This window comes from Xiphophorus hellerii, chromosome 21, assembly GCF_003331165.1.
Source record: "Xiphophorus hellerii strain 12219 chromosome 21, Xiphophorus_hellerii-4.1, whole genome shotgun sequence".
Taxonomy (NCBI): Eukaryota; Metazoa; Chordata; class Actinopteri; order Cyprinodontiformes; family Poeciliidae; genus Xiphophorus; species Xiphophorus hellerii.
In genome coordinates, this window is record NC_045692.1 from 16765462 (window position 1) to 16792423 (window position 26962).

Here is a 26962-nt window from a genome sequence, read left to right on the forward strand (position 1 = left end):
GTCCTGCTTACTTATCATTTTTAATGATAAGTAAGCATTACTTACTGACAACTACAACAAATTCTGATTTATTTTGAAATGCTCAGCTATCTTTGTCTACATTTCAAACATCTGAACAGATCATGATTCATCTTGAATGTTAAGTTATCATTGTCTTTTTTACACTGGTGTTAAAAATGTCCCCAAAACTGATTTCTGCCAGTTGTCATCTTCTAAACAGATAATCGTGTCATGCACCATAGGAGCTGGTATTTCTATTAGGAAATATTATCTAAAGACAGTTAATATTTAGCAATAAAATTATTAATGAATAAATTATTTCTCAAGGAACCCACTGGAAATTAGGAATAACAGGTCTCTACTACCCTGTATCTCTTTATTCAACATTCCTGAAAATGACACAACCTTGAATTATTCCCCATCAGGTGGTGTTCAGGGCGAAACGAGGGATCAGCTACATGGGGGATATAGTGATAGATGATGTCAGCTTCCAGGATTGCTCCCCCATTCTTCCATCCGGCCAGCCGTGCACTTCAGAGCAGTTTGCCTGCGCAAACAGCCACTGCATCCCTCAAGACAATTTGTGTGACTTCACCAACCACTGCGGGGATAATTCAGATGAGGACCCTTTCATCTGCAGTGAGACCTTACGTTTGTTATCTGTGAGGAAAGATTATTTCCCAAATCATTTGAAAACCTATGTTGATATCTCTGTTCTTCTTGTTGTGTTTCAGAGGGCTTTAGTGGACGCTGCAATTTTGAGTTTGACCTCTGCTCTTGGCGCCAATGCCAACAGGACGACTTTGACTGGCTGATCAAAGCAGGCAGCACCCCAACTGTTGGAACGGGCCCGTCCAGTGACCACACCTTGAGAGATTCTGCTGGACACTACCTCTACCTGGAGAGCTCATTCCCTCAGGCGGTGGGTGACGCCGCTCGTGTGATTGGACCCTTACTGAGCAGAAGGAGTTCACAGTGCAAGGTGAGTCCACATTTGTTGTACAGATTCTCAAATTAATTTTGAAATCAGATGGTCATAACCTAACTATACAAACATGTTTTTTAAAAGAAAAATCACAAAAAGCAGCTTTAAACCATTGCTAACATTGAAAGAAAACTCATTCATAGAGTAAAATTTGTGTAACATGAGCTCTCCATATTTTAGAGGGTGATCTTTTCTATTTAAGAAAGTACGAGTAGATCAGAGCAGTGCAAAAATCTATTCTGCCAATTATAAAAGGATTTATTAAGTGTCTACATTGAACCAAAAGTGATAAGAAAGATCGAGAAGAGATAAGGAACTAAACTAAAATCAAGCCTGATGACAAGATTTGTTATTGATCTAAAGGGTTTGATTTTTGTTCTGTGTTTTAATGAGCCATTACAAATTTTTTAAACTCCAGTTTTGTCCTGTTTGAGCTGCCAACCATGACTTAATTTAAAACAAATTTGAAAGGAACATCAATTGGCTGAGGGACCAATTGATGTCTCCAGACATCAATTAGGAAAAGCTGGATGTCATCTGCATAAATTTCGTGTGGCAGCGGGTATACACTAGAAAATATCTGAGGAAATTTAAACGGTGCTTGTCAAAGTGTGCCCGTCGGTTGGAACCCAGGGTTCTGAGGGTTCTGAAGCTAAAAATTAACATCCATGCTAAAGTAAGCTACAATGTACTCAATAGCATGTGGAGAGTCACAAGCATGTTGAGTAACATGGATGTACTCTATTCAGTATGTCAAAATTAGTGTATAAGCTAAAATAAGCCAAGACACTAATGTTAGCCTAAATGCTGCCAGTGGCATGTGGGGTATAACTAGCATTTGTCCATTCAGTCTACTAAACATGGCTAATAAATAAACAAAATAGTTAAAAAGCTTATTTTAGGGTAAAGGCTACTGCTAATGTGACAGTAGCTACTCCTAATGCAGGCAGTGCACTGTGAATATTTGTGGTAATGTTAATGCGTTGCCCACTGATTTTTATTTTTGCAAAAGTAAAAATCAGATGTGTACTTCGTGGCACTTGGTTACCCGAAAACGTGCTCATCTTTTAGCAACAGATTAACAATAAATATTGTTATTGTTCAAAAAAACATAAGATTTCTTCTGCTCTTTTGAAATACTATTTCTTACACTTACTACTTAACAAAAAGTGTGCAGTTGGTAAATTTTGCAGAAAAGTGAAAATATTTTTTTGACATTGGTGGTAAATATATTATAACATATATATATTTGTCTTTAGTAAATGTTCTACTACTACTTATTACTTAATACTTAGATCCAATAATATCAGTATACTTTGCCATTGATAATCTGTAGTAGAGCTGTTTCTTTCCGCTTTGACTTGGATTGATAAAATTTTGAAAACACGTTCTCCCAAACTTTGTTCAAAAATGTTAAATCATAGATTGATGTGTAGTTATAAAGCACCTACAATCTCATGTGAGATTTTTGGGATAAAATAGCATAAAAATGACAATGAAAAATTTGCTGATGCACTTATTCAAAACTCTGTGCCAGCATATGTCGGCCTCCATCAGGACTGATTTCTCGATTGACTGCCCTGCTGGCTCTGTGTCGAGTGCACCTTATCACCATCCTGACCTGTCAATCCATCATAAACTCAGCGAGAAGGCAGGAATGAAAATGAAGGAAAGATGGAGCAGGGAAGTGAAGTCAAGAGGAGAGAAAGAGGCTTCTTTTTCTATGAAGTAGACAGCAGAAGACCAGTTGAAAATGCCTCCATTTTCCCATAAAGCATCAGTGTTTCAAATCTGAATCTTGGAGAAATACATTATTTTTTGTGTCATTAAAGAAGTAAGCTGGAAAAAGAGCAACTAGACTTTAAATTGACTGAGTCGATATAAAAACAATCCGTTACCTTTGCTAACCCTGAAAGACTTAAATTAAATGAGTAATTAGTTCAAATATATGCATTTTTAAAGAAATTAGCCAGATTAGTTAGACTAAAACATTACTTTACAAGAAATTAATTGAAACCAAACATAAAGAATTATGAAAAAATGCTGTCATGCAGTTAAGAAAGAGAAAAAAAATAAAAAATCTAAGACACTAAAATTCAAAAGCATGCATTGTAAATGCAGAAATAACTATAACATATTTCTTAATAAAATCTGAAATAAATGACAAGTATACACGGTTCTGTTTTTCTTCTTATTTATCATTTCTTTTATAATTAAATTTGATTTAGAAATAATGACAAAGAACATTTGGATTTACCCCTTTCCTTTTTTGAAATACAGAAAAATGTTGTATGAAAAAAGAAATTGTATATATTAGCTATAAATACATATATAGACAGATCTGTATTTGTTGCTGTCAGTGGAAAGAAAGTCACGTTTTATTTAAATTGTTTAATAAAAATCATTTATGAATCAGATGCAGTAAAAAATGTTAAGAAAACCTAAATATTTGTGATGAAATCTAAAACTAAGTGTCGGCATAATAGACACAAATGGAGAGCAACATAAAACATGTTTAAATTACATAAATATGATAAGGATGCATTCAGTTCTTGACAGATTTACTGTTTTTCTGGGTAGATGCGTTTCTACTATCACATGTCTGGAGACGGTATTGGAACCCTCAGTGTTTTCACTAAAACTGAGGCAAGTCTTCACCTCCTGCTGAACCTGACTGGAGATCAGGGCAACTACTGGCAAATGAAGGAACTCCAGCTGAGCTCCTCTGCAGACTACCAGGTTGTGTTTGAAGGGAAGGTGGGGCGCAGCGAAAAGGGAGACATCTGTCTGGACGATATCACCTTCTCTCCAGGATGCCTCCTCTCCCCGTCAGTGTTGGTAATAGACAGCACTCCTCCTCCTGCTCCTCCAACAGGTAAAGTTCACTTTAGAATACATTAAAATGAACATGCAGCCTTTTCCTTTTTGAAACTATATTTTAAAAAACGACACAGATGGGGATTTAGATTGGGAAATCTTATCTCATGATCAGTGAAATTAATGATTTCGGTCTTCAGAGTTTCTCTCAGGTGTGATTCCTGACAGTTCTCTTGAATTGGATCAGCAGATTATCTTTTCCCATTTTCGAGTTGCCAGGGTGACGCTGTCTCAACTACACAATTGCTAGGAGTGTCAGTCTAAATCAGTCATTTCGGCATCGCAAACTGTCCAGAGTGCAGCAGCTCATTTAAACTGTGGCAACATTCAATGGATTGCAAAAGTATTCTTATGCATAAAACTTTGCAACTTTTTATTATTCATTGAAACCACAGATATGAATACATTTTGGGCGATTTAATGTAAATGATCAGCACAAAGTAATGCATGATTGAAAAGAAAATACATGGTTTAGATATATCTCTTTATATAAAATAAAAGTTTGTAGAACAACCTTCAAGTATTTGGGTTTTGCACATTGATATTCTGAATATTTTCACTATCTTGGAGGGCATCTGTTAACAGAAAACTTCAGGTCTTTCCAGAGCTGATCCTCTGTCTCAGTCTCAAGTTTTTTGAAGCTTTTAACAGACTTTTTTTATCGGATAGCCCCCTATGTAGCTCAAACAATCAACTCTGATTGTTTGAACTAAAAACAATGTTGTGGCAGAATCATGACTCTGCCACTACTAAAGGTTATGGTAAGGATAGCATGACCCATGTCTTTAACTCTGTTAAATACATGGAGACTAAAAAGGTTTAGTTGTTAGACAATGTTGTGCTACACACTGAGTGATATGGCAGACATGCTTTAATCAACCTTATACTTGTTAAAATAGTCAGAAATATTTTTTGAGGTTGCTGGCTGCCCTTAGAGAAATTACTTGATATATAGAAGAGTTACTGTGGGAACACTCACTGAAACCCTAATGCTGCATGTGCTCTCCGATAAGTGTCAAGTAAAAACTTCTGCTGTAAGGGGAGTTTTATTAAGCTCTATAAAATCCGGTGAGACACTGGGTGTGTGTGATGTCTCCAGGTAACAGCTGTGACCTTTGACCGCTTCTTAACAACGGAAAACTGCAGTCCTTACAGGTGGCACGTTAGTTTTGATAGATTGAGTCAACAGTGCACCATCCGTCCCCTAAAAGCATAACAATAAAACATTTACTATTGTTGCTCTGTCTTCTTCTGAACTTCTTAGCTGTTTGCATGCCTTGACTTTGGTACTGTTCACCTTTTCATTTAATAGCTGCACATTTAGTTTCCTTAAGGACAGATATTCAATCTAATCACACATTGTAAAAATTACTGCTAACGTGATAAAGATACCACAAGAGCCAAATTAAAACTTTTTTTCTGGTTTTAGGAATGGTCTCAATTCTCTGTAGATGTGAGCGATTTTAATCAGCTTTGCCAGGGAAATTTTGGCAGTCGGAGAATTATAACTGCTGGGAAATTCCCACAGTAACAATCTGGTTTATGCAATCGTTATGAAGCAATTTGTTAAGTTTTGTAGGGAAATATCTTCCAAGCAGTGTAAATTAATCTTTTCACACTCTGTGTCTCAGTCCTATGTAAGTTCTCCAACATTACTCACATGTTTTATGAGGGAACGTTTACAACAACACCAGCAGATTTATTGCCTCTGTTAGTTACAAAGGGATTATTAAATGTTTCCCAGCTTTTTCAATATGAGTGAAAATAATTAGGAGGGCTTATAAATAGTAAAGATTGAAACGTTAATGCTGTCAGTGTTTTTTGGTCGTTTTCTTGATTTTCAGTAGTGCTCTCATTTATACCTAGAACAGTATTGACAACTTTATGTTAATTTGGTTAGTTACAAAAGTGTCAGACCCAAAGTTTATTGCCTCACTCTGTAATCAGCTGGATGTCTTTAGCAATGGGGTTTTCTCTGTCTTCAGAATGGCCACAACACCACTGGCTACATAAAGAGCTAATGCAGCAGTAGGTAACTCTTACATATAACAAAAATGTTTTTTTTTTTTTACATATTTGTTAGAATTGTCACTATATTGTGACAGTATGATATCACAATATTTTATCACTCAAAAAAATTATGAGGCAAAAAATCTGTGCTCCTCCAACTTCTCCCTGTGGTCATACTGCCATCTGCAGAAATGTTTCACTCCCAGTCAAAAACAACCAATCAGAGCCAGAAGGAAGATCATAGCATCGCCAATCACTCTCATTTGTGACAATACAAAACTGTTTTTTTTTTTGTTTACATGTAATAAATATATCCATGTCTGGATTTTTCTTGACTTTGTACAATGAGGTTATGCTAAGATGAAAAGTGAATCTATTTGATCACTTTTTATACATTTTTCTTTCAATAAAATTAGAGGATATACTAGATAAGGAAAAGAATACGAAGAGAGTAATAAAGAAAACATCACTTAAAGACTGAACTGGAGCTAAAATCCAAGGTCCTCTCAGTAATTGAGTAGCCAGCAGGGAGTAGAGTTGTGGCTGAATCCAGCTCTTTCTGTCTGTGTGTTGGCAGGATGTACAGTAATACTGATGAGACAAGAGGCAGCAGGAACTGTAATTACAGACTATCACTCCTCGGGGGCTTTTTCTGCCACAGCTTCAATTTATATACCATCACATGATTCAGTGCTGAGGTCGACTGCACCCCACAGTTTCTGTGTTTGTGTTCATAATAATATAGGCACTTTATGGATGATAAAAATGTTATATGACTTTCATGATTAACATGCAAATTTGTTTTCCTTTAAATGTAGTCATGTATGCATACACTGGAGGATGTCAGTGTGCATATTGTTAATGTGACACTGTAAGAGAAAATCTGAAGCAAGCAATATAGCACCAAATGTTTTATAAATTCTTTCTTTAGGCCGTTACCAGCTTGTTAAAACAAACTGCAGTGGTCTCTGTCTGATGAAACTGCTGGTAGAATTTTATAACATTTGCTGATAATTAGAAGAAGACCATCAGGAGAAGGTGCGGTGGTGTGTGCCAACAAAACTGTCTCTCCTACTGTCTTTTTTTCTCTGGCATACTTGAAAATCCTTTGGGTAATCAGTTTATTTTATATGATTCGGTTACTTTTTTTGTTTAAAATGTAGAGCTCAATTAAAATCCATTCACCAGGTTAGAGATTGTCACCCAGGATGTCTGATGTAATCATGACCCTGAAGGTATTCATATAGAAATATGGTTCCAATACCATTTTTTTTTGCATGGGTTACATTAAAAGAGCACCAAATATAGGGTAGTGGTGACTGATATAGAAGATGTCTGAGCGAACTCCCTGGACAAATATGATTTTTCTCTAATTTAATTCCTCTGTATGCAGGGGACAGTCGGGAGTCAGGAGCTGTCTCTTCCTGGCTTCCTGTGTTTCTTTTGTTGGGTCACATTGCTTCTGGTCCTGTGCACCTCAAGAGGAACAAAGGATTAGGAAGGACTTATACCCCTTTTTCTCCTTTAATTACAGAGACCACCCTTCTTCCTTTCTAACACTTCCCCCACCCTAAGGCTAAGCGCTGACCCTGCTGGAATGTTTGGCTCCAAAAGAAGCAGATCCCCCACCACCGTCCCCTTCCAAGTATCGCCATCAATGATACAGTGATTTGAGCTTAAAGCCCCATGCTCCTGTGTCCTTTCTAAGCTTCTTAAGGAAACTACAGCTCTGTGTACAGAGGGGTGCCCTTAAGGGTTTACTGCACTGCTGGGATGCTGTTTAAGTTTGTGAAATGCACAAAGTTGCTTCTTTAGAGTCCAGATTTCTCTATTTATTTTCCAAACTCTTAGATGTGAAGTTTGACAGTTTAAGCAATGGAGATTTTAAATACAGTTACAGAAATTGCTGTCTGTTGCAAGACTGTTTCGAAATGACAAATAGATAAAAGGAAACAGCTTCTCTTGTGTTACATTATTTTATGACCTTTGAAGTCAGGGGTGACATTAAATCACATAAAATATATTCAGTTTTGTTGTTCTCAAGGTTGTTGATGTGAAACTCATTATTCTACTGAATATAAACTTCAGCTGGGTGAGTTTCATTCCCAGACCGCTATGTGGATTTTGCTACATTTTTCACCACTCTGCACTTGAAAACAAACTTTATTAATAGTATCTCTCATCATGCATGGCTGCATCTTGGATATTGCTAGTATTTTCTGATGTTTTGAGCTGATAGTAACTTAAATATCTTGCATACAGGCAGAAATAGAGTATCTTGCTCCTCACATCTAATACTGAAACAAAATGTCTTTAGTTAGACCAGAGAATGACCTTCACAGAAAACTAATTTTGGTTGCAAAAATATGAACACATGAAACTGTTGAATTGTCTTGTCTTCTTTTCCAGGGTTCTGTCCTCCAGGGGCTTCCATTTGTGGAAAAGGCAGCTGTTACACTCCAGAGCAGATGTGTGACTTCACCTACGATTGCAACGACGGTACAGACGAGAAGGACTGTGGCACCTCCTGCTCGTTTGAGAACGGTCGCTGTGGCTGGAAGAGTTCGCTGGCTGATAACTTTGACTGGGCTCTCGGTACTGGATCTGTTCAAAGGATACGGCCGCCGTATGATCACACGCTGATGGATGAAAACGGTACGTGGTTCCATTTGTTAGAGCTAGAATATTGTTTTAGATTTACAAGAATAAATCTGCTGACCTCTGGTGATGTATCTTTACAGTTTGATTCAAATCACAAAGTCAGTCAATGAGCTTTTTTACAGTATGTAAATTTTCTGAAAATGGAAACTTGGATTATTGATTTAGAGCTGAAATCTCATTAAAAAGGTGCGTTGTAATAACCCAAATGAACAGTAAAGCTTACTATCTGGCTCTTTGTAGTTCAAAAGTAGCATACAGCAGATGCTTGCATTTCTTGTATTTTTTCCAAATTAGTCTTGTCTAATCTCAAAACGTAATTTTAAAAATGATTTTCTGCTAGATTTTGCATGCTCTCCCAGCAGAACCTGCATTTGCTTTCTGTTTTCTGGAAAACCAATCAGTTGATTCAAACTGGAGTGAATCTCAGTTTGCAATTTGTAAACCTCAATTGAGATTCATCCCATCTGCAATTTTATAACACCTGCTTTATAAAATTATCCTTTATCCCAGAAGTGGAGAATCCCAGAAAAGTATGACAGTTGTTACAGCAGCATCTGTTAATTCCTGTCTCTTTAGAAAAGGAAAGTGGTTGTGTTTTGGAGAAGAAAAATTCAGACTTGAAGCTACTGACAGCTAGGTAATTTGTGAAATCATTGTTAACGTAGTCCTGGGTGTAATTGTAAATGTCTGAAAGTGAAAGATTAGCACAATCAAATAAAAGAAAGTGACGATCACTTTTACTCTTGTAAAGCAATAAAGCAGAAAAATGCCCTTTAAATCATTCAAGGCACAGATGAAACTGTGTAATTTGAAGCAGTGCACAGATGTTTTTTCAGACAAAAAGATGTTACTCCCAGATGCTTTCTTTTCATTTGAATTCAGCTGTGTTAAAACGGTTCTTCTCTCTCTATGGATTTCCCTTAACAAAATAACCTTGAGCTACCCTTTTTCAAAAGCCAGTGGCACATTAAAAGATGTGTTCATGATTGCGCAGTGACCCTTAGCCCTCAATCCCCCCACCCTTTCAGTCTCCTTGACCTTGCTACAGTTTTGCAGTGGCTGTAATAGATTCTAAAAAATCTCATCTTGTTACTTTTCTCCTTCATCTTGTCTTGTCTTCTCTTACCTTCCAGGCCATTTTGTCTTTCTGGAGGCCACCCCATTGGGACTGAAAGGTGACAAAGCCCATATAAGGAGCTCTGTTTGGAAAGAGTCAAGTGCTGTCTGCAAGCTGTCCTTCTGGTACTACCTTTCCCATAAGGCCACAGGGACCATTCGGCTGCTGATCAAGGTAGAGCGAGTTTTGATTGAGACAAGAAGGAAGAAATTAATTAATTTCACCCACTGCCAGTCATGATTACCATGGTTACACTCAGCCAGTGAAGTCTATCTTTAATCATTTAAATATGTTCAAAGTAAATTGGTAAAGTGCTGGGAGGATGGTGCATCATCTTTTCACCAGTGTTTGATCAATGGATGTTGGAGAGGAATGCATGGAGTTGAAGATCCTCTCCTATGCCCATAACAAACCCAAACCCAACATTTGAAAAAAGTTATTTTCTGCTCATTCTCAAGGTTTAAAGCTTGTCAAAGTGTAATAACATACAGTAGACTCTGCTGTTTTACTACTAGCATTGTTTTTGAGCAAAAGGTTTCTCTGGCAAGAAAGTCTGTTGTTTTACTCTGTTTTTTAAAGTTATTTTTGTGTATTCTCTGTCAGCATAAAAAAATCAATAACCTCTCCTTTGAAATTGTTATCCTAAATGTTTTCCTAACATTATTAGCTGTAGCAGCCAGCTTGAATGAAAATACCTATCTGGTATCTGGTGTATTTGGACTTCCTTCCCTCCTATCCAGACCATGCATAGCATTATCCTTAATGGAGTTTCCAGATCTAAACGACTTGATGTGCAAGAAAACTGAATGTAGAAAAGGTTTTAGAACTAAACTACCATGATGGGCAGTTAAAGTAGACATCAAAAATAATATTTTGGGCGCTACAGCAGGGCAGTGTAGTTAAACCCTCATGAGTAAAACAGACAATGAATGTTTATTAAAAATACTTTCAGATGCTTCTATTCACTCTTGCTATTTATTTATTTTTTTACTATTTAATGCTCATTTATGATGAAATTGTTGATGTTGTTGAAATGGGGGTGTTGTCAATTGTGGGAGTGGTGGTCTGAACTGGATCTACATCTGTAATGTCTGCCTGGATGCTATCAGAAATATATATTGTTTTGAATTGCAGGGTTACAGTTTGTTAGATCTCCAAACTACTACTGACTTTGTTCTAAATTATTTCTTCTTGGGTGGCTATTGTTTTGAACATTGATATTTAGATTTTTATCATGTTATCAGTCACTGCCAACTTTTGGTTACTGACTGGCTTTCTTTTTTTCTTTCATGATTTTATTCATTTTTTGCTTTTTACATATTTGTCAACATTGACTAATGAAATTCGTAAAAATATAAGTCTGAATTTGACTGAAAACCATAAGTTTAAAAAAATCATTCCTGTTTTTTAAAAGCTATATCTATTTTATACAGTCATTATATTTATTTATGCGTTTTCTTTTAAAATGCAGCTGTTTTAAACACTTTATGCGATTGATTTTTCCTTAAAGCATAATGTGGTAGGATATTAGAAATTTAAATGATGGTATTTAATGCTTATTGCATCAGGTCTTGTGGCTCTCATTATTGATTATGTGACTCCATGAGAAGCAGGAGATGATGAATGTCTGTGAACCATTTTACATCTGATCCTTTCTTGCATATGGATGGAAAAAGGTAGATTTAGCCTTTTCCTGTGGCTATTAAAACAAGCCAGTAAATCGTGTGGGTGAAGGAAATCAGCGTTAATTAGTCAAGCTGTTGTGTGTGTAGGTGGGGGGATCATATTTTCAGTGTAACTTTAAGCTCTTATAGTTGGCATTAGGTGAATGTGTGACCTTGCAGGTTCAAAGCCATTAACACTTCCAGAATATTGCATTGTGCTTTCATGTATAACATTACTGCACATTTATAGCCTTTATAATTCACTGGCTTGTAACTGCAGCATGAATACAAACTTACACACACCCACTTTTTATAGCAATAAAGCCTACATGTAAGTATTGCAGGTGGGTCCCCTGTGAAATTTGCTAAGAGCTCAGTTTGTTACACCTCTGGTTTGCTCTTAATAGTCATTCGTCATTAAGTACCAAAGCCGATGTCATAGAGTGAAATGGAAATATCGGCTGGATATAAAGAAAAAGGGAGGGAGAGTCTGCAGATAAAAGACTATTGTTTTTTGTAAATTCCGATCACTGGGAAATTACTTTATTTAATGGTGCTATAATTCAGATTCTGCCTTTCAGCATTTAGATTTTTTTAGCACTTTGTGCCTTTTATTTTTGCACTGTCTTTTGTATTTTGTTCTGTTACACAAAAGACATGAGATACAAGCAATTAAATTCCTACTTCTGGCATTCACTCAGGGATAAATAAATAAAACTAAAAAAAGAAGTATGCAAAAAGAGTAGCCTGATGTTGATGCAATATGTTGAAGACCATGTGATCGGACAGTGTTGTGCCAACTCACCCTTAACATGAACTGGTGTGAAAATTATTTTAGCATGGTTTAAATACGTCAGCTAACAAAATCTCCAATTAAGCAAAATGAAGATAATACCTCTGCTGTTTTTTGCTGCTTACCTACATGATGGCCAGAAAAAAAAATGAGTTCAGCTTTTTGCTTGTCTTTACAGTATGTTGTGGTTCTAATGTGACAAAGTACAAAACATTATTGAGTATGAATAGTTTAACGAGGCACTGTATCAACTTACAATCTCATATCTTGTCCTTCATCTGAAAATCTAATTTTAATCTTCAAAGAATTTACAATTCAGTGAAATATTGTACAGCAATGGTATATTTCTTTTGCATATTTACATCGTTTTAGATGGTTTTTGTGGGCTGACATTACAAAGAGCCAAACATCTATTAGTCAACGCCAAGAGAGTATTCTCTCCCCACCATGTATGTTACAAGACAACACTGATCAATTAAACATGTTCTCACCTGAAACAAAACCCTATCCTTACCCTAAGAGGAAAAAAGCAAGGTAAGCGTCTCCTCCTTGTTTTGTTATTGTTTCATTTGGTCAAGAAGCAAAATATTCATTCAGAAAAACAGCTGCCAGCAGTTCAGTAAAATGAAAGAGGCCATGAATATAAATTGGATTTTAGCTCAATGGTTACCACATTTAAATTTCAATGAAAGAAGCATTTTTATAGAATGACAACTTTGTGTCTTTGTTCTGTTTCTGGTTCATCCATCAGAATAAGTTCACATATTGCAACATATTTTGACTCTAAACCAAATTTGTGATTGCACTGCCCTAACTGAAAGCTCAGGAGGTAAAGACTCAAGGCAATCAAATGAATGCCTCGACTGATATGCCAAACACGCATTAAGTGAGAGCTATCATGGTATATTCTAGGGCTATTTTTATAGATTGAGCCGTTACTCCCTGACATAAATCTCAATAAGTTCTGCTGTAACTCTACCTATTAATCTGTGCTCTACTCTCGCCGTAACAAGATTATTTCAAGTCAGGGCTTCAGAGCAGAGGGGACAAGCCTCACCCAAGGGTGCATTTTAATATGCTTTCAAGCTGCAGAGTAGAGTGTGACTTTGCTTGTCCTCTGTGGGGTTTTCGTTGTTTTTTTTATCAGAACTCATCTCACTGCAGTTGAGCCTCTGGTCACCTCTTGCAACTTGTAAGTGTAAAGTCATGTTTTATTTTTGTAAAATCTTAGAGTGTTTCTGTCTGCAGTAGTTAAATATTTTTGCACTGCTGAAACTGATTCTCTATTCTAAAGCATGTTTAAAAAATGTTTCTGTAGTTATCAGTGATATAAAAAAAACCCCACAGTACAGAGATTTATACTCTACCCCATCAATGTTACTGATGATGTTCTTTTTTATTTGGATTGTGATTTTATTTTTATTTTAGCTCTGTTAACTGTTATTGACTTTTAATAGATTTTATTATCCAATACAGTACAGACCAAAAGTTTGGACACACCTTTCTAATTCAATGGGTTTTCTTTATTTTCATGACTATTTATAAGGCAAGAAATCCCACTTATTAACCTGACAGGGCACACCTATGAAGTGAAAACCATTTCAGGTGACTACCTCTTGAAGCTCATCAAGAAAATGCAGAGTGTGTGCAAAGCAGTAATCACAGCAAAAGGTTGCTACTTTGAAGAAACTAGAATATAAGGGGTATTTTCAGTTGTTTTACACTTTTTTGTTTAGTGCATATTTCCACATGTGTTATTCATAGTTTTGATTCCTTCAGTGTGAATCTACAATGTCAATAGTCATGAAAATAAAGGAAACTCGTTGAATTAAAAGGTGTGTCCAAACTTTTGGTCTGTACTGTACTTACAGTACAGACCAAAAGTCTGTACTGTCCACCAGACAGTACAGACAATGTCCACCAGACATGTGGAATGGGATGTCTGGTTTTGCCATTCAGAGACAACCTAAAGTTCTTACCTTATATACAATCATTTCCCAAGTAGAAAAAATGAAGCCTAGTGGCACAACTAAAGCCATATATAAATAATTAAAAAGATTTAATTTTTCTGGGCACTTCCTAGAAATTAGTAAGTAATGGCAAACAATAAAAGGATCAGCATCAAGTGTCTTTTGGCCTGTATACAGACTGATTACGCTAATCAGTTTTATTTTCATGTGCATTAAGAAGCCAATAAAAATGACTATTTGCAAATTAATTAAGGTCTGTAACTCACAATGTTATATACAAATTTAATATAGCATAAAAGCCTTTTATTGCCTCTTTATTGACTCTCAGTGTCAGGATCTGTGTTTTCTGTGTTCATTTAGAGTGTTTTGTGTCCTTGAGTCTCTTCGTTGTCCTGTCCTCCCCTTGATTGTTCCCAGGTGTGTCTCGTTCTGTGATTATCCTCCCGTGTATTTAACTCCACCTGTGTTCCTTGTTCCTCGTCGGGTCCTTGTCAATGTCGTCGTCAATGTTAGCTTCTGTTTCGTCTGTGTTTCCTGGTGCCTGCTGCTCGTTGTTGGATTTATTTATAATTAAACTCATCATATTCATCATACCTGGGTCCGCTGCATCTGCCTCACCACTCTCACCACCCGCTTCATGACAGAAGGACCCGACCAGACCGATGGTGAGACAGCAGCTCATGGCCCAGCACGACCCGGAGGTATGGTTCCAGCAGCAGTTGGAGTTGGCTCAGCGGGATCTCTACAGGGACGTTGAGATCCTGCCATCTCCGCTGCTGCTGGAAGAGATGGGACTGGTGTCGGACTACACCCTGGCGATTAGCCAACGCCAGATCCTACCAGTCCCCACCCCAAAGCCCTCCGGATTCGGCCCCCGCCGTTACTCACGCCGGGGGAGACGGCGACGTGAGCCGCCGGCAGACCCGGCCCCTCGTCGCTTTCCGGAGCCGCCACCTCCGCTGCCCGCTCGGAGACAGCGACGTGAGCCGCCGGCAGACCCGGCCCCTCGTCGCTTTCCGGAGCCGCCACCTCCACGGTCAGCCCGGAGACAGCGACGTGAGCCGCCGGTGGACCCGGCCCCTCGTCGCCTTCCGGAGCTGTCACCTCCGCAGCCGTTTCCAAGGCTTCGCTGCGGCTCGCCCCCGCGGCCGGTTCCAAGGCTTCGCTGCGGCTCGCCCCCGCGGCCGGTTCCAAGGCTTCGCTGCGGCTCGCCCCCGCGGCCGGTTCCAAGGCTTCGCTGCGGCTCGCCCCCGCGGCCGGTTCCCAGGCTTCGCTGCGGCTCGCCCCCGCAGCCGGCCCCGAGGCTCCGCTCCGGCTCACCTCCAGCCGGCGCACCCGAGGCCGAATCAGCCGGCGTTCCAGCCGGCGCACCCGAGGCCGAATCAGCCGGCGTTCCAGCCGGCGCACCCGAGGCCGAATCAGCCGGCGTTCCAGCCGGCGCACCCGAGGCCGAATCAGCCGGCGTTCCAGCCGGCGCACCCGAGGCCGAATCAGCCGGCGTTCCAGCCGGCGCACCTTCCGAGACTCCCAGTGTTCCTTCCGAGACTCCCAGTGTTCCTTCCGAGACTCCCAGTGTTCCTTCCGAGACTCCCAGCGTTCCTTCCGAGACCCAGACTCCCAGCGTTCCTTCCGAGACGACTCAGACTCCCAGCGTTCCTTCCGAGACGACTGAGACTCCCTGTGTTCCTTCCGAGACCCCCTGCGTTCCTCCTGAGACCCTGACTTTCTGCGTTCCTCCTGAGACCCTGACCTTCTGCGTTCCTCCTGAGACCCTGACCTTCTGCGTTCCTCCTGAGACCCTGACCTCCTGCGTTCCTCCTGAGACCCTGACCTCCAGCGTTCCTCCTGAGACCCTGACCTCCTGCGTTCCTCCTGAGACCCTGACCTCCTGCGTTCCTCCTGAGACCCTGACCTCCTGCGTTCCACCCGAGACCGAGACTCCCTGCGTTCCACCCGAGACCGAGACTCCCTGCGTTCCACCCGAGACCGAGACTCCCTGCGTTCCACCCGAGACCGAGACCCCCAGCGTTCCGACCGAGACCCCCTGTGCTCCACCAGAGACCCTACCTCGGGGGGCTCGTCATCGCCGTCTGAGGGCGGCCCCCGGGACTCCCCATTGCCACCTCCAGCGCCGCGGACGGCCGCCGGACCGCCTCCGTGGTTCCCGCCTCCAGCGCCGCGGACGGCCGCCGGACCGCCTCCGTGGTTCCCGCCTCCAGCGCCGCGGACGGCCGCCGGACCGCCTCCGTGGTTCCCGCCTCCAGCGCCGCGGACGGCCGCCGGACCGCCTCTGTGGTTCCCGCCTCCAGCGCCGCGGACGACCGCCGGACCGCCTCCGTGGTTCCCGCCGCCGCGGACGACCGCCAGACCACTTCCGTGGTTCCCGCCTCCTTTGCCTCCGCCCACCCTGTGGGTAGTTTTTTATTGTTTTTGGACTCTTGGCCCTCCCTGTGTTTCCGCCCACAACGGTGGGTTGTTTTGTGTTATTTTGGACTCTGGCCCGCCGTCCAGCGCCCCTCCGCCCACCCTTGTTGTGTTTTTGTTTTTTGGGCGTCTGGTAGCCGCCCTTGAGGGGGGGGTACTGTCAGGATCTGTGTTTTCTGTGTTCATTTAGAGTGTTTTGTGTCCTTGAGTCTCTTCGTTGTCCTGTCCTCCCCTTGATTGTTCCCAGGTGTGTCTCGTTCTGTGATTATCCTCCCGTGTATTTAACTCCACCTGTGTTCCTTGTTCCTCGTCGGGTCCTTGTCAATGTCGTCGTCAATGTTAGCTTCTGTTTCGTCTGTGTTTCCTGGTGCCTGCTGCTCGTTGTTGGATTTATTTATAATTAAACTCATCATATTCATCATACCTGGGTCCGCTGCATCTGCCTCACCACTCTCACCACCCGCTTCATGACACTCAGTTTAGTAAGTCCATTGGTCAGAACAGTCTATTTATAATAAAACACGTGTTCGTAAGTGTTATTGATACTGTTTATGCTTATAGAGAACTGCATTCACATAACCTGTTTCAAAGTCACATTAGCAGTTTCAAAGCTGCATTAACTATGATTTAGTGCCTGACCTGTAGCATCATGGGAAAAATCTGAGTGGACTTTCAGAAGAATAAACTCTAATTTGTATTTAATATGTTCCATATGTGGTATGAAGCAAATTCATCGACATAACTTGGAGCATTTTTTTAGTCCCAAAAGTTGCTCTTGAGGCATTGAACTTATTACAGCCATGTTATGTTAATGAGACTTTAATAACTCCTCTTGGATGAAGTTCACTGTTTCCCAGCAGCCGTCAGTCCAGAACGTATTTTAGCTCATTTTTCCTCAGTAATATCCCCTATGGACCTGTGACTCTGAGTTTTGAAGGATGAAGTTCTGTCAGTAATCACTGACAGAAGCAGCTTTGAAACCTCTTGTTAAAACCAGAGCAGAATGTGAAACGCTACCACATGGTGTATCCTTTGTCATTTCTCCTCTGCAGACGGAGAACAGCTTAATTGAGATGTGGAATAAAACGGGACATCAGGGAAACCAGTGGATCCAAGCAGTGGTGCCCCTGAGGAACCTCAGGAACTTTGAAGTGATTTTTGAGGGGATTCGATCCAGTGATGTGAGCGGAGGAGCTGCCCTGGATGACCTGGAGTACATCGACTGTGCTCCGAGTAAGTGATGAACGCCAACTGTTTGTAAAATATCTCAGACAACCCCAAATATTGCATCTGCTGAGATCTTCTGGGATGATGACCTTTTTTGTCCAGTTTTTCAAAGGTAAATTATGTAAAGATAACAATAGAAAGTTTAAAAAACAATGGTGTTTTTTTAAGCTTTCTGGTAGTGAGCGTAACATATTGAAAATATTTTAACTTTTGCCATTTAAACTGGAAAATGGACAAGAGACTTTTTTGTGGGCATCTGACAAAGTGATCAGGGAGACTATTTTTCAGCACCTCAAGAAATGGGGTTATGTCTGCTAAAAGCATAACTTCGAGATGATTTTAACACATGGGGAAATACTTAACTTTTGAATGTGTGGAAAAGTTTGATTCATTGTTATTTCTTACACACAGTGAAAAGTCAGAAAAGTCCATACACTCATCTGAAATATAAACTGCATCATAATTTGCGGCTTTTAATCATTTATCTGAGAGCAATGAAAATTTTAAGAACAACATCTGGGTGAACAAGTTTAGACTAGTGGTGGATTTCATCTAATTCACACAGGGTGGAAATTACACATATAAACTGAAATACAGTTGAAACCATATATGTACATGGAAAAAAAGACTCATTATCTTTTATCCCGTATTAAATCAGACAAACTTTGCCCGTTAAAGGCTGGAGATTACAGTGAGTGTTATGTGATACTGTTTCTGTGTAATTGTTTGTTTTTATCCACTTGGAAATTGCACATAAGAACTACTGGTGGAGGTCCACAGATTTCGTCTTATTTTGGTTCTCCACACTTACCAAAATTGCTACAGGTCATAGTAATCTGAGTGCATATCAAATTTGAAGTGCGTAATTTTAAGAAGTTTTCTCTTTCATCATCTGGAATTTAGCCAACGTCCGCAACCTAAAACATTAAGTCCACTTTAATGTCAGACAGTAAGAAAGAACTGGCTGTCTTTTTGTTTAAAGCTTTTAAATGTCAGGTTTCAATTGTTTACGCGTACACCAACAATTTCAGAAAGTGGTTCTACATCATCTTTTATTTCAAGGTGAAGCCCTTTTAATTTCCCATCATTAAACACGATTTTACTGTAGCTGGTAGTTTCTCTCTCATTGGATTGAGAAAATGAACAATTGAACCGGCCATGTTGGCAAATATTTTTGGAATGGCAGATTTCAAGCTCATCATTTCAAACAAATACGCATATGTCTGAAAGAAGATCCAAACTGCCCACATAAGATTAAATTAAATTTCTGAGAATGCTAAGGAAAAACCCAAGAACCACAGAACTTTAGCATCTGCCATTATAAACTGCAATATTATCCACAGTGAACTGAGTTTTCTATCAGTAAGGAATGAGAAAAGGCAGACCTGCCCGAAAAAGTAGGACAAATGACGTAGAAACTTTAAAATAAAAAAAATATATTAAGAATGAGTTATATAATTTTCTCTCCCTTTTTAATTTAAAAGTACATTTCCTAATCTTTGTAAGTGAACATATTTAATGACTGTTCCTGCTGACAGATTTTGGAATGAAGTGTATTCTGAGGAAACTGGAGAGCTGGTGAGTGTTGAAGGGAAGCATTTTTCAGTGCTGACGTTTGCCGTCAGGCTACGGTAGATGTGTATATGTTTGTGTCCGAGACAGATGCTCCACATTACACTGGACCTGACATGAGGCTGGACAATATCCTGCTCTATCAAGGCTGTTTCTCTCTGAAGTGCACAGGCACAAACACACTTATGGGGGGAGGAATAAATACTGACCTCTGGTTCAGTTGAGACATACATCAAAACACGCAGAGGGGAGTGTATGCAAAGACTGACAAGCAGACAATCTGTCTGTCCAAAACCAAATTACTCAAACACACAAGTCTCCATCAACTTCAAATGGAAGCCGAAATGGTTTTTCAGTTTACTCTGTGATGGGTTTATCCCTGCTGACCTTCAGGAAGTTTAACTTCCCCCCCATCATGGTTTTCATTAAATGGTCTATGTTTGAAGTTGAACAGCTCACAAACCTTCAGACTGATGAGTATAGTGCAGATTTGCCTTTTTTCCTTCACCAAGTGTTCGCATGCAGTTTTGAAAAGTACAAAATGTCATTTCATTGTTTTGTGAGTCTGGATATCAGTGAAAAAACAAAATAGTGTGGAAATCTTGTTCTTTTCTTCTATTGTTCTTTTCCTTCCTTTGTTCATTTCTTTCATTTTTTCTTTCTGTCTTTCCTTTCTCCCTTCCTTTCTTTCTTCCTCCTTCATTGTTTAATATTCATGTTTCAGGTGCTGTGGAGCCAGGTAGTTGTCCTGCAGTCACAGACTTTGTGTGTGAGAGCGGCCATTGCATAGAGTCCCACCTGGTGTGTGATAACAAGGCCGACTGTGCTGATGAATCAGATGAGAAGGACTGTGGTAAGTGAAAAGAGGAAATTATTTTATTTGGTGGTGAGAATGAGTTCATCAGAGCGAACAAAAATGACTGTTTTCATTACTTGTTTCCCACTTTTCTGTTATCTTTCTTTACTTCTAGACTATATATTTGGCTTACCGGGTGCTTGTAACTTCAACATGGAGGATGACAAGTGGGAGCAGATCTGCCAGCTCTCTCAGGACCCTGATGATGACTTTGACTGGAGGATTGGTCACAGGACAGAGACAGGAGTTGGACCTCAGTCTGACCACAGTCCAGGTCTGCATATGTACTGAAATGCATGTTTTATTAGTCACGTTTTCTTTTTTTTTAAAAATTTAAAAAATGGATCAAAACCGTCTAGCAGTAGCTTAGTAGTGAAAGCTCTGAATAATGTTGCTAGGTTGTTGTTTATCTGCTTGGTTGGAGTTTTGCTTCTACTTTTCGGGATATTAGAGCCATCCAAAAAGACTGAGAATGACTTTCTAGACTCTGCAATGTTTGATGTTGTATCATTACTCAATAACATTTTAAGCTAAATTCTTAGGTCAAAGCCTCATTCTCCTTCAAACCATGGTAAATGCAGAACATGTCTGTAGGGTTGTAAATACCTTTTTGTACCACTGAAAGAAGATTTGTGGTAATAGATTTGTTTCATTACTCTACCTGAATGTAATGAAACCTCACTCAGATTTGGGCTGCACCAAAATCTGCTCTCTAATTTTTCAAACATCTACTCAGAAGTTGTTCCAGTACCAGACCAGGCATTATTGTTTTTGCTTTGTTCTGAAATATTATTAATGCTGTCAAAATGACAAAAACAACATCTGTTTTTCCTGACACCCTCAATGTTTGCAGCTTTCTGGCAGCGCTCTGCAGTGTCTTTGTACTTGCAACTTGGCAGCTGGGAAACAACCCTGCCTTCACAGGCTCCTCTGAAGTTTTTAACAGAAACATCCAGAAGAAAACCAGTCAGAGTTAAACAGAACCCGGCCTTGTTTATGCTTTCTACATATTTTTGTTCTAATAAAAAGGTCAAATTAGTTTGGTCTATATAAGAAAATGTAACAGATGTTTTTTTCCCCTGAGTTTTAGTATTTTCTAGTTTGTTCCTTGTTTATCTTCTGCAGAGATGATGGTAAAATGAGCAGCATAAAAAAAATATTTATATCAAAAAAGAATGAGCACATTTAGGGGAGTTCTTTTCTTCTCATGGTAAATTACATGGTATATTAAGAAAAAATTTTTTCAACCATACATATTAGAAAAAAACTCACCATGGTTGCAGTGAATTTGGGACTAAGGACCTTCATCAGCAGACAATTATTCAGCATACTATCCTAATTAAAACAAATAGGAACAATACTAAAACAGCAATAATCTAACTAAATGGTTGCCACATGGCAAATGTCAATAATGACTCAGAAATAATGCTACAACTTTGAAGCTCATGAAGAAGAGAAATCGTGCAACTTCCTATTGAGACTAGCTATACCGTAGCACTGATGCAGGCTTACATGTAAACATATAAACTTGGTTTCTGATCATTTGTTCATTTCTGTCTTCATTCTTTAATGCTTTTGAATTGTTCTTTGCTGCTGTTTGTGTAAGAAGCTGCTGTTAAGTTTCTTAGTGCTAACGCTAACTTGTACTCAGCAAACAGAGATTCATTATCTGCCACATCATTTGCTTTTTTCTCATCTCAGTACTTTAGCTGACATCTGCAGGCACCTCTGGCGATGAAAGAATACAATACTCTTTGCTGTTGTTTCTAGAAAGTTGTTTACTCCACTTCCATCAGCCACCACCAGGCGTGGGAGGAAGCTCCTTGGCTTGCATGCTACGCTTCTCATGATTTAGAGGGAAATGTGAGGCTTCTTTATTGTGGTTCTTGTACAGAAAGGTAAAATCATTCTTGATTGCACAGATACTGTTTACTCATTATATCGCATCCTGCTTGTTTTACCTCCTGGACAACAAACCTGGGGCTAAATCTGTTTCCAGTTGCAACTCTAACACTTTAATCACCCTTCTGCAGGCCAGCTGTTTTTATTGATTGTAAAGATGAATGTGTTCATTCATTGCTTGCTCCCTTCATTGTGGCACATCAGTAAAGTTGAAAACAAGGACAGCGATTGTGTGGTCTTCCTGTAGTCACATTGTAAGCTGGATCAACACGTGTGCAGAGCTGATCTATGACAACAGTCTTTGGGTGTTTTTTTTTTGTTTTGTTTTTGAGCCACAGGAGGATCAAGTGTTGTGGGCGGGAGAAGGGTTTGCTGTCCGCTGTGGGTTGTGATGACTTTAAATTCCTCCTAACTCATGTGGAAAACTCCCACTTTGTTCTGGCTTTGCACAGAGGCTGTTTCATCTCTGAGTGTAGTCGAGCTGAAGAAGCTTTCTGCAGTATTTGGTTGCAGGCATCACCATTTCACAGCAATCCTCTCCTGTCCAAACATACTGTGTTTTGTTGTCAGTTGAGCTGAAACTGGACGGCTTTTGTGAATTTTTAAGTCCTATCTTACTGAATGTTACACCTATTGCATCTATCTCCATAGATGGTGGTGGGAACTTTCTGTACATACATTCAGACACTCAAAGGGAGGGGGATGTTGCCAAGGTGACGACGATGAACCCATTTCCTGCCAGCATCGGTCTATGTCACCTGCGCTTTTGGTTCTTCATGTACGGCTCTACCAGAATGGGAACTCTGAAGGTGATCCTGTCACCAGAAATTACTAAAAAAAATCTTTAATTTATCAAAAATGTATGTTTTTGTTGACCCAAGCCAAATAGTGCATACTCACCAAAAAAAAAAAAGACAAATAAAGGCTCAAAGCAGCTCAACTTACAAACTTAATTTGTCACATTTGGCTTTTTCTGGACATATTTGTTTATCAGATTATCTTCAAAAAACAAATAGCTGAAAAACATGTCTTATTAGACCTTTTGAAAGCCAAGAAAATGTTGAAAGAAAGAATCTGTCATGGCATAAGGTGTGACCATTTGAGAAGTCAAAGGATGTTAGAGATATAAAGGGTAACTGCTGTATCTGTAGATAGGTGTTGAATCAGAAACATTTTGGAGACTAATAGCATTAAAATCCTAAAACACAACAAACACAAAGTCTGATTTGTTATATTATCATTGCTTTATATTATTAAAAGCAGCAAGATTCCTCCACCAACTAATCTTAGGTTCTTCATCATATTGGGTTCTGTTTGATAAAATGTATTACCAAAGTAGCACAATACATTTTTAACCTCATGTCCCCCAATATGTTAGGTATATACTGTTGGACCTAATGGGACACCTTTGCTTATGTGGGCCACTACTGGAAACCATGGAAACCAATGGACATATGCCAACGTCATCCTGTCTAACACAAAAGATTTCAGAGTGACCTTTCAGGCAAAGGTGGGTGGAGATATGTGGACCGACATCGCCCTGGACGACATCTCGTACACAGCAGAGTGTGTGGTCGGAGGTAAAAGATATTAAAGTCTTATTTGGCCTTTTTGCTCTCTCATTTTGCCTCTCTCTTGGTTTCTTCCGCTTCTGCTACTACCTTCCTTTTTCATTTCCTCCAGTTTTCACCTTCTCCAGATTCTCCCTTTTCCTTTGTGCTCTGACCCTCCATTTCTGGGTTTCCTCATAAACAAGGCGAACCCTCAGGGAGAGGGGGAGAGAGTTAATGCAGCCCGTTGCCCTGTAGTTCCGTATAAATTCACTCTGGTGATCAGGTCAATGCTGAGAGCTGGCACAACTGGAGGAAAAGCAATTACACTTATATTGTGTTGTTTCCTCAGCCTCACCTCTCTGCTCACTCTTCACCTCTCTCAACTGACTTTCCAAAGACTTTGAAAACCTAAAGTCTTTTAGGTTCCCAAAAAAGACCTTAAAGACTTTAGACTGTTTTATTTCAAGCAGCCATCAGAGTTTTCCCATGGAAGGATGTTTAATTTGCATAAACAAAAACAATCTATAAATCTATAAAGAAGATAAAGTTTTACATTTACCTATATCTCCAACCCAGGACCAGTAACTCCTCAGCCTTTGACCTGTAACGCTGAACAGTTCCAGTGTACGCACTCGTTCCAGTGTATCTCAAAGAGCTGGTGGTGTGATGGCTCTCCGGACTGCGCGGATCAATCTGATGAAGAGCACTGCCCGACTGCCCTGCCTGGAACCGTTCCTCCTCAGGGCGACTGTCCTGACGAGAATTTCCAGTGTTCAGACCTTCAGTGTCTCCCTGCCTTACTGCGCTGCGACGGGGTTTACGACTGCCCCAACGGAGAGGACGAACACGGCTGCCGTAAGTTTATGGTCACGTTGTTATTTGGAAACACCTACTGCAGCTCTTTAAGACATTTTGTAATAATTAATGTTTACATGGGGGAATAAATATGAAAAGAGATCCGTTTATTTGCAAATGATTCAATTATCTCTTGAAATTCTTTTCTACAAAGGGGTAGTTCTAACAAATTCAATATTTTCATGAAAAGTCATTGTCAGTTTTTCACAATAAGAGTTGCATATTTAAAACTTCTTCTTAATCTACATTACACTGGAAGCATTCATGTCAAACTGTATTCCAATGTCTAGTTGACATGGGCGGTTTACCTATATCAGGATTTTGAACAGCAACGGTTGTAAATGTGCTAAAATTATTTGCCTTTTTGTTGTTTTTGGTTAAAAATCCTTTTAATGAGATTACTGAGAAAGTGCCAGAGTAACCAGTCTGTTCACATGATAGAGTAAGCTGGTGATTTCTCTTTCAAACTGCTGCTGTGAACTGCTGGTCAGCTGGCTGAATGAAGAGTGCCACACTTTTTGGACCTTTACGAAAACTTATATTAAATTCAGCGGATGTTAATTTCATGTTTCAGCTTCAGTTTATGCATCAAAATTAAAATCCGTTATTGTTTAATTTTTTTTTTTGATCAGAAGTAATTAGTCTATGTTCAACATCTGTATTTACAATTTCTGTAAGTACTATGAATCTGTGGTATTTTTGTTCCAGGTTATACTGTGAGAATTTAATATCTGCTATAGAGTTCTGCCTCTGAAAAAAGGCTTTCTGGGAAACATAAAACTGTCCAATTATTTATTTTGCACAAATGAAAACATGAAATAAAAACCATTACAGACCAAACCTTTGGCTGTAACTATAAATAATTCCCTTTTTATATTAAAAAAATGAAATGTTTATATGTCTTCAGAATAATAATTTTATACCCACTATGCATGATAAGAGATGAAAGGAAACTCAGAAAAACTGAGATACATCCACATGCTGCATCAGATCTCACTATGTTCAGCTGTGTATGGATGAATGAAGAACAGTTATTAGACGATTATGATTAGTTTGACCTACTTCATTACTTTGTCATGGAAAGAAACACAAACTCTATAGAACAAAAAGTTATGACAGCAATAATTGTAAATAATGCATATTGGAGAGTAGCAGGAGGAAACTGCAGGGTCAGGAAAAATGGCCAGTATGTTCCCCAGCAGCTTAGTCTAAGCCATTCTATCTAAAAAAGAAAGAAAGCTTTCAGCCCAATCTGGAGAAACCTAAGAAGTGAATGATGTGACTCCCTCTCTGCTTTTAAAAACTCTAGGACCACCAAACCCGCAGTCTGGGAGAAACAAAAAGTGAGTCCATAAATCTCCTGCGCAAGGTGGAGCTCGGTGATTCAGACCGCTAAATGTAAAAAGAAGAATTCAAAATTCCACTCAGAAGTCAGCAGGGAGAGAAGTTAGAAATGGAGAAATATGAACTCTCCTTTAGATTTTTATAAAAACTGTCACTGCAGCATTTTTGGTCTTCTGAAGGCTTTTCACAATGCTATCAGTCTCAACTGTAGAACAAAATACAGAAGTAAACAAAGAACAGCCAGCAGATTGGATCCAGTGATTAGAAACATTAACTTTTACTGCCCTAGTTTCTTTCTTTCTGTTCAGTTCGTTCTTCTCATGTGTCATCATCTTTTCACTAGCGTTGCTGCAGTGTGAGCCGGGAGAGCTTGTGTGTGAGAGTTGGCCTGGTTGTGTCCCGCTTCACATGCGCTGCGACCGCTCCTCCGACTGTCAGCCGTTCCACTCAGATGAGTCCAGCTGCCATGGTAACGTGCTTTCTTTTAGCTGTTAATTGCCTCTACGATGTCCTGCCATGTCACAGGTTGCATCGACTGTGAAATTATAATGACCTCACTTCTGCCTGTACACACTCAAGGTGGAGATGACTGCATTAGACATGCATTTCTTGACAATCGTTTCTGAAGTCTGCAATTATATAAGTGGTTTTAATATTTTTTTTTCATTAACTTCTTTTAGGGGCTTTGATGTCAGTCTTTACACATTTTCTTAAAACATTTCATCATCTTAGCTGAGGCAGATCACACACCTATGTTCTGTTTGTGCCCATACACTCATGGGGCATCCATCACTTTCAATTTAAATGCTGCTAAAACTTCATTCATGCCTGCTTACTTCAAACCTGCAGCTTTGCAAAGACTTTAATGTGTAGCATGCACTCAATGTCACAGTTTATTTGAGAATTCACCAAAACTTGTAATGTTAGCAATCTAAATGTATTAATCTAGACTAGTCTAATCTAATCTAATCTAATCTAAAGTCTAGCTACAGTAGCTCTTTGATCACATATCAAAGAGATATTACATGTAGACATTTTCGACTGAAAACTAACCACTTTCAACCGTCTGAGACAAATATACCAAGAAGAAACAGTATCTTAAAGCATGCAGTACTTGGCAAATGTCCAGGGTCATCCCTTATTCCTTTATAT

General features: G+C 39.5%; 1 protein-coding gene across 2 annotated transcripts in view; it reads left to right on the top strand.

The window, feature by feature from the left end:
• The window catches only part of malrd1 (MAM and LDL receptor class A domain containing 1), a 47341-nt gene that overhangs the window by 14572 nt on the left and 5807 nt on the right, over positions 1-26962 (top strand). For both annotated transcript variants that reach the window (XM_032551337.1, XM_032551335.1), the window contains exons 16-27: positions 426-639; positions 735-982; positions 3566-3860; positions 8282-8527; positions 9667-9824; positions 17554-17734; positions 20025-20153; positions 20272-20430; positions 22710-22867; positions 23437-23638; positions 24188-24466; positions 26154-26279. In XM_032551337.1, the coding sequence (XP_032407228.1) occupies positions 426-639; positions 735-982; positions 3566-3860; positions 8282-8527; positions 9667-9824; positions 17554-17734; positions 20025-20153; positions 20272-20430; positions 22710-22867; positions 23437-23638; positions 24188-24466; positions 26154-26279 (2395 nt within the window). The remainder of the gene's footprint in view (positions 1-425; positions 640-734; positions 983-3565; positions 3861-8281; positions 8528-9666; positions 9825-17553; positions 17735-20024; positions 20154-20271; positions 20431-22709; positions 22868-23436; positions 23639-24187; positions 24467-26153; positions 26280-26962) is intronic.